At 36.9% G+C, this 13,326-nt stretch overlaps 1 protein-coding gene across 3 annotated transcripts in view; it reads left to right on the top strand.

The window, feature by feature from the left end:
* LOC145333471 (eukaryotic translation initiation factor 4 gamma 3-like) overlaps positions 1-13,326 on the top strand; it is a 47,769-nt gene that overhangs the window by 11,486 nt on the left and 22,957 nt on the right. For 2 of the 3 annotated variants that reach the window (XM_080178624.1, XM_080178623.1), the window contains exons 8-25: positions 2,853-3,129; positions 3,483-3,622; positions 3,901-4,106; positions 4,445-4,628; positions 4,961-5,068; positions 5,786-5,896; positions 6,856-7,014; positions 8,035-8,089; positions 8,297-8,380; positions 8,858-9,099; positions 9,486-9,606; positions 10,191-10,369; positions 10,694-10,793; positions 11,203-11,288; positions 11,532-11,636; positions 12,160-12,243; positions 12,714-12,839; positions 13,234-13,296. In XM_080178624.1, the coding sequence (XP_080034750.1) occupies positions 2,853-3,129; positions 3,483-3,622; positions 3,901-4,106; positions 4,445-4,628; positions 4,961-5,068; positions 5,786-5,896; positions 6,856-7,014; positions 8,035-8,089; positions 8,297-8,380; positions 8,858-9,099; positions 9,486-9,606; positions 10,191-10,369; positions 10,694-10,793; positions 11,203-11,288; positions 11,532-11,636; positions 12,160-12,243; positions 12,714-12,839; positions 13,234-13,296 (2,430 nt within the window). The remainder of the gene's footprint in view (positions 1-2,852; positions 3,130-3,482; positions 3,623-3,900; positions 4,107-4,444; positions 4,629-4,960; positions 5,069-5,785; positions 5,897-6,855; positions 7,015-8,034; positions 8,090-8,296; positions 8,381-8,857; positions 9,100-9,485; positions 9,607-10,190; positions 10,370-10,693; positions 10,794-11,202; positions 11,289-11,531; positions 11,637-12,159; positions 12,244-12,713; positions 12,840-13,233; positions 13,297-13,326) is intronic. The other variant, XM_080178626.1, reaches the window with a different exon arrangement.

Genomic DNA, 13,326 nt, shown 5'->3' with positions numbered 1-13,326 from the left:
CCAGGATCAACCACCGCCTTCACCCGCCTCCTCAACCGCCGGCAGGCCCAGGTCAAAATGTACCTGTCCAAGCTGGCGAAGTTCTCCTTGATAGTGGCAATAAGGGAGCTCTTTGTGGTATGGGCACGTCTATTGGTGCATACTTCAAAGTAGCTCCTGGCCCAAAAGTCCCTTGAATTAAGATCGGGCTGCTGGGAGGCCCCATTTCCTTAGGAAAGTGAGTAACCGCAGGATCCAAATTTACCCAACTTTCAAGCTGCCCTTTGACACGGCGGCTCTCATTTGGGCCACAGTTGAGCTATATCTTTTTGGTAATGGCATGAAGATTAAGCTAGGGTTGTCAGCGCAAGCTTTAGTCTAAAATGAATTTTTAAGTTCCATATGGGTCTCTAACGTCGAGAATCGAGAAATTTTCACGATTTTACATGATTTTTGACGTTTTTGACATCTCTAAATCTGCCACGTTTCACTTTGCCGAAGTACTACAGCCAAGCCATTTTAGATAGAGAGCTTTAGTCTTTTCTAGTGTCTTACTTATGTATCTAACAGTATCCCCAGCAAGTTGCATAACTCTACCTCATCTACAAATGGGCTGAGGTCCGATTTAATGGGCCCTAGTCGAGAATCAATATTATACCACCAGCGCATTTCGAATCTGCCTTGTTGAACATAAGCGCGGCCAGCATGGAGTACGATCCCATCTTCGTCCAAAGATTTTTTTGTGCTAAAAGGTCATTACCTAGGCTTTTTATAGAGGGGTTAAACGTCCTGATTGGTCAAGTAGTTTTGACGCTATGGCCGTTTTAAAAAAGTCCGGTTTTATGTGGCGCACCCTGTATGTCCATCTGTCAGTCCGTCTGTAAAAAAAATCGTGTAACATGAATTTCTCAGCTCCTATCAAGGATAGATTACTAAGAGCATATTTATTTGGTCCAGATGTCAATCGGTCATGCTCACTTAATATCTGCTATATTGCTCACTTTGTTTGTTTGTCTTATCATCAGGGTGTCGGAGCCGTATAATTTTGATGCGGCTCCGGCTCCTACCTTAAATTAATATATTATTTTTTTTTCATTATTGAATTTTATAAAATAAAATAAATAATATAAAATATTTTGCTTTTATTTGATTAAAGCTATATACAAGTAGAAGGATGTGTGTCTATTTGTTAAGTAACAATAGTTTTTCAGTTTATTATATGGAAATAGACCGTTGCCAAATTATAATATTACTTTAAAAAATCATTTTTAGCTAGTCCGGAGACGGAGCCGTTTTTAACGAAAAATACGGCTCCGGCTCCACCAAAAATGTTGCTGCTCCGGCTCCGGAACACTGCTTATCATGATTAATTTTGCTTCGTTAGTTATGGATGTTGTCATCCTTTTTATTTTGTCATTCTAAGAATCCTCTAATAAAATTGTTTTACAACACTGTACTTTTTACACTTCCAAATCTTAAATCGTAGCATCTCTTTAAGATTTGAACGATAATTAATTGGATCCTCAAGTGGGGAGAGAAATCAACCCTCCCGAAAACAGGCTTAAAAACACGACCCAATCTGCTTGATGAGGACATATTTTTCAAGTTTACAGATTAATAACAGATGGGACATTATCTAATTTTTTTAATCTACTGAAGGAGTATTTTTGTTTATCAACATTGGGGATGTATATTAATTTATCGTCCATTAAGATCCCATAAATCTTCTCTGTCTCACTTGAAAACTAAAGTGTCGTCGCATTGTTAGCTTTTCATTGATCCGCCCTTTTTTATTATCGTGGATTTTCTTGTTGAAGAGAAGTGCGTTATGTAATTGGTCAGGGATTAGGGAAAAGCACAATAATAGTTTAATCCTTCATTAAATTTTGAAAGTTGCAAAAAATGCTTTGAAATAAAAAAGATTGTAAATAAAGGTAGAACAAAAGGGTTGTTTATTATTTTTTTACCGCCATTGCCGCCCCCCCCCCCCCTTTCTCTGGTAATTGGTTAAATGCATTTTCGTAAGAATCTATTTATAGGCTTGAAAAAACACAATATATATTATACACCTTCCAAACGATTATGTAAGAAACTAGTAGAATGTTGAGTAGCGAAGCTACTCTATAATTCACGTTGTTTATCCGTCCGTCAGTCCGTAATGCTATTAGGAAAATGTAATCTTAAATGGCAACCGAGAAAATTGCATTTTCCCCATAGCGTTTCGGATGGACGGGCAGACAAAGTAAATAATAGAGTATCTTCGCTACAAAAATTCACAAATGTCAAAAGATTGAAATTCAGTGTATCCATTGATAACCCTGGTTCAACAGTATGTTACTAAAATAATGAATAATGAATATATGATGACGTCACTGTTAGAAAAATTCTGAACATGACACGATTACAGAGTTATAATAGATCCTGCAATTTTTTTATGAAAGCGAAGCTTTTTTACAATCAGTATCTGTACGTAAACGTCACAATGTCAGAAGTAAACAGCTAGAAAATTTGTATATAATTAAAAAGATGTATCTGCTAGAGGCAAAGCGTTTCTTTTTCATTTTATACAATGAAGTATAGATCACCAATCCCTTGATTTGGCCAATAGGGAAACAGTGTTTTAGTTGAAAATATGAACAATTTGGTACGAAAGGGCTATTTTTTTTATTTCATCTATATGATACGTCAGTTATACATAGTTAAAAATCTTAGGTTAAAGCTGAATTTCAGGAAATTATCTCATACGAGCGGCGAAATTTTTGGAAAAGTAATAGAAATTCCTTTTTAAGTTTTAATAGATTATTGTGGCAGACTGACCTGACCATCTAGGGTAATAAATCTACAAGCTCTACTTTATTTTTATTTTGTTTCAGCCAAATGGGGTGCGAAACACAGCCCCGATGCAGTACCAACACGTTCCGCAAGCGGCTCCCGCCGCCAGTACAGGCGGCTACAACACATACGCTCCAGCTGCCGCGGCCAGTCTTCAGGCGGCTTCCAGTGCCCAGCCGCAGCAGAGTATATATCAGCAGCCGTTTTTTGCGGGCGGTCAACATTTCAGCTATGCAGCCCGCGGTCCTGGCGGGCAGTATCAATACCTGGTCCACCAGATGCCGCCTGGCACCAACGTCAACCTGGTCCAACAACCAGGTATAGTTATTACAGACAGCTTTCCGCTGATATTAAAATAAAAAATTATAAGTTTAAAATCAGTTTTGTTAGCCTCGAGTGGCCGGAGGCCTGGCATAATTATTTTGATATAAATGGAAAATTTTCTGTAATACGATGCTATACATGATTTTTCCATATTGCTTAGGAGTAGGACCGGTTTTAACCAAGCGGATATTAATTTGTTTTTACTGTAGCTTTGAAACCGATTAATATCCGCCGGTTATAAGTCATACAGTAAAATCTTATTAGATATACAATTTTCCATGAATAATAAAATAAAATCATAAAATTCATCAGTTTTGTTTACACTGTTTAAAAAAAATATATTTTAGGAACCTTTATGCCGGGTGGTATGACTCCTCACACTGGCCAGCCCACCCCCATGCCTAACCCTGGCGGTGCCCCGATGTCAGGGGGACCCCCACTACCCCCTCAGCAACAACAACAACCTGGCAAACCCCCATATCAACAGGTATACATTTAACAAGATATCTTAAGGGATATAATAAGAAAATGAAGGATAGATTAATTTACATCCCCAATAAACAAAATTTAAGTACCCCTTTTTTATAATAACATGACATTTTATAATTATTACTAACTAGCGTAATTGCAAGAGTTATAATCATTTAGGACTTCAAAACTAAGGTTTAATGAAATGGTTGGTTGTCTGTTTTGGTACACAGGTTTTACTCAAAGGACTGTCCTGATACCATTTTTTTACGATTCTCTAAATAAGTATAATTCCAGGTTCAGATCCCTGCCTCAGTGCCTCCCCCCTCATCCACGCCCTCACAGCTGCCGCCGCAGGTTCCTGTCAGCATTAGCTCTGGCGGCATCTCGGTGAGCGCGGCCTCGTTCCAGCCGCAACAGCCGCTGCCGCCGTCACTTGTACAGCCGCACGTGGCTCAGCAGCAGATAGCTGTCACTCAGCCCCCTCCTTCACTTGCTAAAAGGTAACCATTTTGAGCAGCTTACATACTCATAACTAGGTTCTGTACAATATTCTTTGTTGTATATTTTGAAGAAGAAAAATATTTGTTATAAAACGTTTTTAAATTACTACTATTGCGTTTTTCGGATACCTAATGCATGAGATTTGAAGGGATAAGGCAATGGACGAATTAGAATTATTGGTTGTAACTTGTAAGGTTTGGAGACTATTAGTTTAATCTAATGAAAATTGATAAGAGTACTACCCACAACATTGGGTACCAGTGTTGTTCATTTCTAATGTCCTCTCCCTTTTGAGAAGTTAAGAAAAAATTATTTCATCACAAAATTAACTTTTCAGGGAGAAGAAAATTTTGCAGTTTATCAACCCTAACACGGGACGGAGTATTTTCAACAATGGAGCCGCCGAAGCCGTCTCTACGCCTTCTGTCACCGCCTCTGGCCCGCCGCCATCAGTGGCGGTAACGAAAGAATCCGCCGCCGCCGAAAACGAAAAGCCTTCTGAATCTGTCGCACCTAAACAGGTATAACATCAAAGTCGAACTGTTTTTACTCTGAATTCTTAAGCTTTTTATTTTACGTTTAGTACTTTGTATTGAGGAATTGAAGGGTTGAAGCTAAATAAAACTGAAAAAGTGACTTCACCCCCAGCCTCTAGGGGCAAGATAATAGTATAAAACCCCCTTGGGAATTTCCCATTAAACATAACGCTAGATTTTTCTGAGATCTATTGCTTCTTTCTAAAAACCTTACTACTTTTTTATGTATCTTATTTAATACAAGCCGGCTCCATTCTTAAAATACATCAATTAAAATTTTTTCTTGAATAATTTCTTGATGGAGAAATTACTTGTAGGATGATTCTATCCATTCTCAACCGCCGGCAGCGGCTGTCCCACAACACCCACCGCCTAATTTAGCTGCGGCGGCCGCTGTTCACCAGCCGCCAACACAAAAACCGCCGGTAATGTAACAATAAACAAATTGCAGGGATGTATATTATATGAAGATAATATACATATATTATATACACCCCTGAATTAAAATGTTGTTGCTCTATCGTGGCCTTAAAAATGAATGTGTAAAGTTTTTTCATTTAATCACATGGGTATTATCATAATTATGGTTAGAAATCTTCCTCCCCACCCCCCCCCCCCCCGGTACCATTTTTTGTTTCTTTAAGGGGGTGATTATGTTTATCATTATGGGGAAATTCTCTTGAAATTGAAAGGTTGACTAAATAATATTGGAAGAGAAAAATAAATTCTAAGGGAGACCTTGTAGTTTACATCCCTAACTGTAGTAAAACCAGGGGTGTATATGCTGCAAAATTGACCCGGCTGAGGGGGGGGGGGGTAAAAAAATAAAAATATATGTTGTTAGGGGGGGGGGGGAAATGAAAACTTTTTCCATTTTTCTCTCATCCTTGGTGAAAAAAAAAATTAAAATAATGTGTGGGAGGGGGGGATAAAATAGAATAAATAAAGAGTTGTAAATTTTTTTTCAATTTTATCCCTTCCTTGCTTGAAAAAAACCAGAAGGGGAAAAAAATAAAAGATTTTGCAGCAGGGGAAAAAAATAAATCTTGTGCAGTATATACACCCCTGAGTAAAACCTAAATAAAAGAAGAATTAAGAGCAAAGTTACTCTAAAAAAAGTTAATTTTTGTTTATCTTTTTAGATGCAACAATCAGTTCCAAGCACAGATATCAAGGAGGCCACACCCCCACCCTCCTCTGTGCCCCCACCAACAAGGGGCAGCGGGGAGAGCAACGTAAACGCACACCCACAGGTATGGTCAATATTGTCAAGGATAGAGCAGCTAAATTCTGGAATGATCTTTCTGTTCATGTGAAAAAGGCCTTTATCTACATTCAAGAAAAGACTTAATAGTCATATTCAGATTCTGGGCTAGTTATTCAGACCTCTTACTATAGTCTATGACCCTACTTGGGTTCTAAAGAGTATACAAACAAAGAAGTAAATATAAACGTGCTTAGAATCTTAAGGGATAGACAATTGAATGTAATATTTGAGTAGGTATACAGTACACTGCACCCCCAATTATGATGAAAAATAGAATAGAATAAACGGGGGGGGGGGGGGGGGGTTAATGCAACCATCTCGTAATCAGTGAGCAAATGGCACTTAGAATTAGAATTTCGATCTGAACTTTTTCATGAGTAATCCTTGGTAGGTCTATTTTCCCCAAATCGAACAAAAAGTGGAAAAGTAAAGGCTAGCGGCTTAGCCGTTTTTTGCCTAATTTTAGGGTAAATCCATCATAAATTACTTAGGAATCAACTTTTTAAAACATATTTTTGGTTTAATTCATGTTAAATGATAGAAATAACCATTTTTAAAACTTCTAGTACCAAACAGTAACCGTCTAGAACCGTTTGATAGCGTTTTGGAGTTGAGAAGAGTATTATGTTGAGAGAGGTTTCGTGACTAATTTGCGATATAGATATCAAAAAAATGGCAAAACTGCTGAGCCGCCAGCCGTTAGTCGTTACTTTTCCAACTTTTTGTTCGATTTAGGGAAAATAGACCTACCAAGGATTACTCCTGCAAAATTTCAGATGGAAATTCGAAATCTAAGTGCCATTTGCTCACTGATTACGAAATGTTTGCATTAAATCCCCCCCTCCCCCCTTATTTGCGTACTTTGTTAGTTTGTAACACACAACTAAGATATAATCCAAGTCAAAAATTGAGGGGACGTGTTTATAATTTTTTAATCGTGTTTAGGATAAGGAGATGTTAAGCGTGGCTGTTGAGAACAAGCGCGACGACCAAGGGCTGTACGAGCCAGTGAGTCCCACCCCGCTGCCAGACAGTCCCGTAGAGGAGAACAAGGGGGTTGCCACGGCCGCCGCCGCCGCTAAATCGCAAGACAAAAGTCTACAGGTACATAAAGCTGTTTATTGTCGCTATATACAAACTAGGTGCTGCGACCCCAGCATCTAGGGGCTTTGTATCATATCGTGAGTTAGGTTTGTGGCAGAAAAAAAGTATCCTAAAACTATTCCGAGACCTATCAAAGATTACCTAAAATGTAGAACTCAATCGTTTCAGTAGTTTGAAATTCAAACATTAACTCTAGTTTGTCAATGTATGAAGAATTAAGTTGATTTTTATCTCATTAATATTATATTTTTAGTAGTAATTTAGTGAAGCTACTTATAATTAGAAATGACTGATACGATATGGTCGAAACGTCAATTTCTCGGCTTCTGTCTAAGATAGACTGATGAAATTTTTAAAAGCGAAGATTTTCTATAATTAGGGTCGGTCCGTCCGTCCATCCGTCACAAACGGATAGCTTATTTCGTTAATTTAGGCATGTTAGAATTGTCCTTTCGATTTCAAACTTTGCATGGTGATTCCTTTAGTAGTTAAGTACGATTTAGAAAGCATAGCAACTCAATAATCATAACAAGAATGTCCGTACGTCCATTTTAAACATGTTGATTTTTTTTACTTTAACAAATATTTATGTGATCTAATCATCCGATTGATCTGATTTTTGGTATGTTGATTCCTGGGACAACAAAATATAATGTTATAAGCAAATCAACTCTATAATCAAGTCCTAAAAAAGTAAGTATGTCCATAAACATTATCCTGTATCAAGCAGTTTTTCAACAAACTTACTTACAATTTTGCTTCGATTCTTATACATTTATATTCTGATGTTTCAGTTCTGACACTACGTAAGTGTTAATGTCCGTTTGTCCTACCGTTTCTGTGCTTCGCTTTTATGGATGTTGTCATCCTTGTTAATCAACATTTCTATCATTATTTAATTGAAACTTTTTTGTACATTGTCAAAAACATGTTTAAATAACTATTTTTCAATGGGTTTTCAAAAAAATGAAGATTTTATTGGCAAAGTGTTAAGAAAATTAATCTCGTATTTTTATAAAGGACGAAGATGCCCACTCAGAATTGGCGAAGCAAAGAAAGAAGAAGCAGTCAGCAGGTGATAATGCTTGTTCTCGTATTTATTTGAATCCGATTAATATCCGGTGGATTAGAACCGGTTTTTATTCATACGAAAAATCTTAGTCTAGTTTTTTAAGCCCGTGCCTTCGGCACCTTGGGGCTAAAAAAACATGTTTAAATCTCATTGTACATTCTTTATCCGTGGAAAGCTGTTTATATTTATATTATGATATTTTGTGGCTAGGTCAAAGACGAGCTGAGCTGAACAAGAAGGGAGAGGAGAAGGAGAGAAAGGGTGGAGATATGCTCGATGTTTTCAAAGTTTCAGGCATTTACAATGTTTTAATTCAAACTATTGGCTTTGTCCCTACCATTTAGTTGGGTAGCAAGGGCATAGAAGCATAGCTTAAAACCATCCCATGACTAAGAATTTCAGATTAATATAATCTGAACTTAAACCGGTTTCTTATTGAAGTTTCCCCAAAACGGAGAAATCATCGGTTAAGTAGTTAACGAGATCTTAACGTCATTCTTGACTCATAAGACTATATAATCAACCCTTTGATTGATTGATCAACATTTGTTAAAAAGTCCTAACTACTGTGCGTTCATGGTAAAATCGGCGAATCTCTCAGCAAATTCGTTACATCAACAATATTTTATTATAAGTTCCATTATGAGTGTCTATCTAGTATTACATAAAGTAGGACAGACTCGATCCTGACGTGACACCCTATGACATGTAGCGGAAGGCGTTACAATTTACGATAAAGCCATCAAATTAAAACATTGAATTATAACTTAGATTCCCAACCTGAACCAGCCCCCAAACAATCCACAGTAGAAACTTCAAAGCCCGGCGGCTTTAAGGAGCCAACACCTCCAGCCGCCGCCGCTGCACCTACAAAGGAGGCTTCCCCGCCTTCCGCCGCCGCCGATAAGGCTGCGGTGTCCGCCGCGGCAAGCCGCGAACCAACGCCTTTGATGTCAGAATCTTCGAAACACGCGTCTCCCGAACATTTTAATCACAAGTCCGAGACTGTAAAGGTATAATTTTTTATAATGGGCGATTTTTAACAAGGACGACAGTAACCATTATTAGCGAAGCACAAAGCAACTGTTAATGGATTACTTGACAAACGAGTTTTAGATAAGATGTTTAGTGACATAAAAAATAAATATAATTAAATAAAATAATATAATATAAAGATAAAAAAAATATGTAACTTTTTAATTTACATGAAATATGTATTGTTCTTTGATAGCATGACCGAAATACAACGGACTAAGTTGTTCATCGGTCTAGGAATTTTTTTCACAGTAATTCAGCTGTTATTGTTGAATAGATGCCGAGATAAAGGGCCACTTTTACTAGCAAAATAATAATTGATGATTTAATGTCAATACCTGCTTTAAATGAATTTTTCATGAAGGTGAACGGTGTTGGAAGCAGCGACAAGGCTGATAAGATGGACAACAATTCTGGTGATAAACTTTCCACTCCAGCCAACCATATTCAAGAGGTGGAGGAGGGAGAGATCATTGATGATACAGGAAAATAATTCAGGCTTTAATTGAAACAAGACTCGAGGTTACGCCCCTAGAGGCTTCCAGGGGCACTTGAGGCGGGTGGGGGTCAAGAAGTCGCCCCACCTTAATTTTAAATTTTTGTTTTAAAAAGAAAGAGTAAAAAAAGACATTGTTTTTGGTAATTTTTCTCTATTGGCAATTTTTCTTGGAAGGGTGGTGGTTCCCTCCCCAAAAATTGTTCTAAATCTTGTACCTAAAGGAGAACAATGTCGGTTCCGCGGTTTACGATATCCTAAACGCAGACATCCTGCAAATTGATCTTTTAAATATTATATTAATATTAATCTTAGTACTTAATAAAAATATTAATATATACACCCCAAATTAAAATTTAAATAACCCCTTTTGTCGATTTAAATCATTGGTTAAAAAGTATTGACCAAAAGAGTTTTTAACCAACCAATTAAGATCATTACCCAAAGATTTTAAGCCAGCGAATAAAATAACTTGATTATAAAACTTTGGGTACCAGTGTAATTTACACAGTACAATTTCCCCTCCTTTCTTAAACGATAAATAAAACCTGAATTATTGTGACCTATCTGTAGACGAGGGAAGTATCGGTGGTCTCGAGTTCAAGCTGAAATATAAATACAACGAGGAGCAGTGGAGCCCGCTGAACCCTGCGGGCAAGAAACAGTACGAGAGAGAGTTCCTAATCCAGTTGCAGTATGATGAAATGTCCCAGATTAAGCCAGAAAATCTTCCTGATATGGATATTATTAAGGTATAAACTTTGCTCTTTTTCAAGTTATTATTTAAATTAATTTGAAATAAAAGGGGGGAGGGGTAACCTGCAGTTCCTTAACAGGAATACCCAGTACCCAATAAAACTTAACTTAGCCTAAAGTAATAAACAAAAAAATCGTCCCCCCCTTTCCTCCCCTCATTATTTTTCATTTATTTCAAAAGAGGTAAGGGTGTCGGTGGGGGGGGACGCTTCTTACATTCCTTTATCTCTCATGTGTGTGTATCTTATTTATAATATACCTACTATACATGGAAGAAGGTACATTTTTTTTAAGTTATCAACAATCAATATCTATTTCAGGATAAACCAATCAGACGTGATATCCCCCGAGCTTCTTACAACTTTGAACCCTCCTACATCAAGTCCAGTGTCAGCCAATCCCGCGGTCATGGAGGCCCAGGTAAGAAGAACGGTCATTCGGTCACGAGACCAAAATAAGTATAGGTAGTAAAAGACATACGAGAAAAACGATTTAAAATGTCTATTAGTGTAGGTATAGAAGGTTAAAAAAGATTTGAGGCACTTTTCAACTCAATAGGTACACTGTTATGAATATAAAAGAACTTAGAGTAAATGTGAAGTAAAATATTTATTTTATGCCTTGATATTGCCCGTAGCATCTTGGGGCTTTTGTCCAAGTGGTAGAAAATGGCAACAAAAGCCTAAACATGAAAGTATCACAATTATATCATATTGATCATGATAATGATAAAATTAACAGGTAATATTCACATAAAACAAGTGTCAAAAAGGACTAAAGAAACTCTTTAGACACAATAGATTATATTATTTTTAAAACTTGTTTTTAGGTGGTCATGGCGGTCATGGATTAGGCAAACGACCAAGCAAGAGCAAAGAACCGGTCAAGAGAATTAATATTCCCAGCTTTAGTCAGGTTGAAACATTTTACCTTCTTTTTTTACAATTTTTAACTTAAATTAAAACTAGGATGGGGGGCAACCGCCCCCCCCCCCCTCAGAAAGAAAAAAATCCGCCCCCCCCCCAAAAAAAAAAATTTCTACTTTTTCTTTTAAAATCTAAAATAATAAATTGGGTTATAAAATTCGACTCTCCCCTTCTCAAGTGTCCCTAGTAGCCGTTAGTCTAAACATATAATAACCATTTATTTTCTATCTAGAATGTTGAGCTTCGTAAGTCTGACAAGGCGTGGATGCCAGGTGTGGCTGCCAAGAAGAAGGGAGCTGACCCTGAAGGCGACGATCTTGAGGAGCTCAAGAAGAAGGTAAGCAAACCAATGCATTACATTAGTCCCCAAAGTTTTATAATAACGTTTTCTTATTCGTTAGCTTAACAACTTGGTGGACTTTTATTGAATTTGGTTGGTTCATTATTTTGAGTGTCCAAACGTTTCAACCAGATGATTAGGTAATTTATGTATTATCATTTTTTATGTACACAAATTTATATGTCATTGTCTTATCCCTTTAGTTCCCTGCATATTTAGAGTTTTGGCATTCTCTGATTCCAACTGACCATGTCAATCACGGTCATTTTCTTGGCTGCTATTTAATATATACATACAGCTGATTTTCATGTGAAAATAATTTTTAAATCTCAGAGTTCCTTTAAAAATAATAAACTGGATATTAAAAAAAGGGATATCTAATGTATGAGGCCTTGCCAGTGGTAAATGAGATCTCAAGAACAGACAAACGGACGGAAAGACATTATTCTACTATACTACTTTTAGTTCTTAATGAATATAGATTTAAATATATATTTTTAACTGTCTTTATATTTTGTAGGTGCGTGCTATTTTGAACAAGCTGACTCCACAGAAGTTTGAAACTTTAGTCAAACAATTCCAAGAACTTCCAATTGATACAAAGGTAAGATTTTGTAATAAATATATGTATTAATCCATATAATTACTTGGCCCAAGTGGTGGGGATCTTTTTCGTCTGCTAGTACTTTGCTTTCTGCTCTTTTTTAGCGACCTGGCTGTGTTTGGATTTTCGACGCTTTTGGCTGATATTCAAAGACCCAATGGAAAGTCGGCACAGGGTCCCTTCCCCGTTGGTAGAATTACGTATAGTTCGTTTTGAAAAAGAACACATTTATGGTCATTTGCATGGCTCGAGGGACTTTCCAAAACAGTGGTCTTTATAAAGTTTTTCTTGGGTTTATAATACTATGACATTTTTTGGACTTTAAGAAGTTGAACGGTAAAGGATAACCGTACTGGTTCAGCGGTTAGCGAGATTCTTCCACACATACAGACAGACATCTTGTTGCTTTTATAAAATTATACCTGATATCCTTAAAGTTTTTATTTTTAAAGACATGCAAATTTGTTAAGGAAAAAATGGAGTCTGCTATGGAGCTGGTGTTTGAGAAGGCTGTTGACGAGCCCGCCTTCAGCGTCGCCTACGCCCAGATGTGCCATAATCTTGCACAAAGAGAGATCAGCGTCGGCGAGGAGAAGGTAAGATTCCCAGTCTAATTAATAGGGGATCTTAATGGAAAAGACAATGGACGATAAATTGATATACATAATATTACATCCCGAATGATGATAAATCAATATTACCTATACCTTCTGTAGATTAAAATTATTGGTTAAAAAATTCAGAAAATAATTTCTAGATTTTTATGGTTTGTCTTGACATGAAAAGACAGTTTTCTTTTTTACGTTAAAAAAAGGCATTAGTTATCATAAAAATTCAAGGACGTGGGAATGATATTCTGACAAATAATTCTTACCCACCCCTCTTCACTTACATAAGAAAACAAAATATACTTCCACATACGTGATTTTTTTTAGAAATTTTTGTCACAATAGCTACCCCTGATAAAAATTAATCTTGTTTTTAATTTAGGTCAAGTTCCGTACAATTTTGATCCGTCGTGTGCAGAAGGAGTTTGACAAGGATTATATGAAGGTAAATTATTTTATTAAGCATCATTATTGC

Source organism: Acartia tonsa, chromosome 12 (assembly GCF_053477335.1).
Source record: "Acartia tonsa isolate MP-2025a chromosome 12, ASM5347733v1, whole genome shotgun sequence".
Classification (NCBI taxonomy): Eukaryota; Metazoa; Arthropoda; class Copepoda; order Calanoida; family Acartiidae; genus Acartia; species Acartia tonsa.
This window is presented reverse-complemented; position numbering and strand designations above follow the sequence as displayed.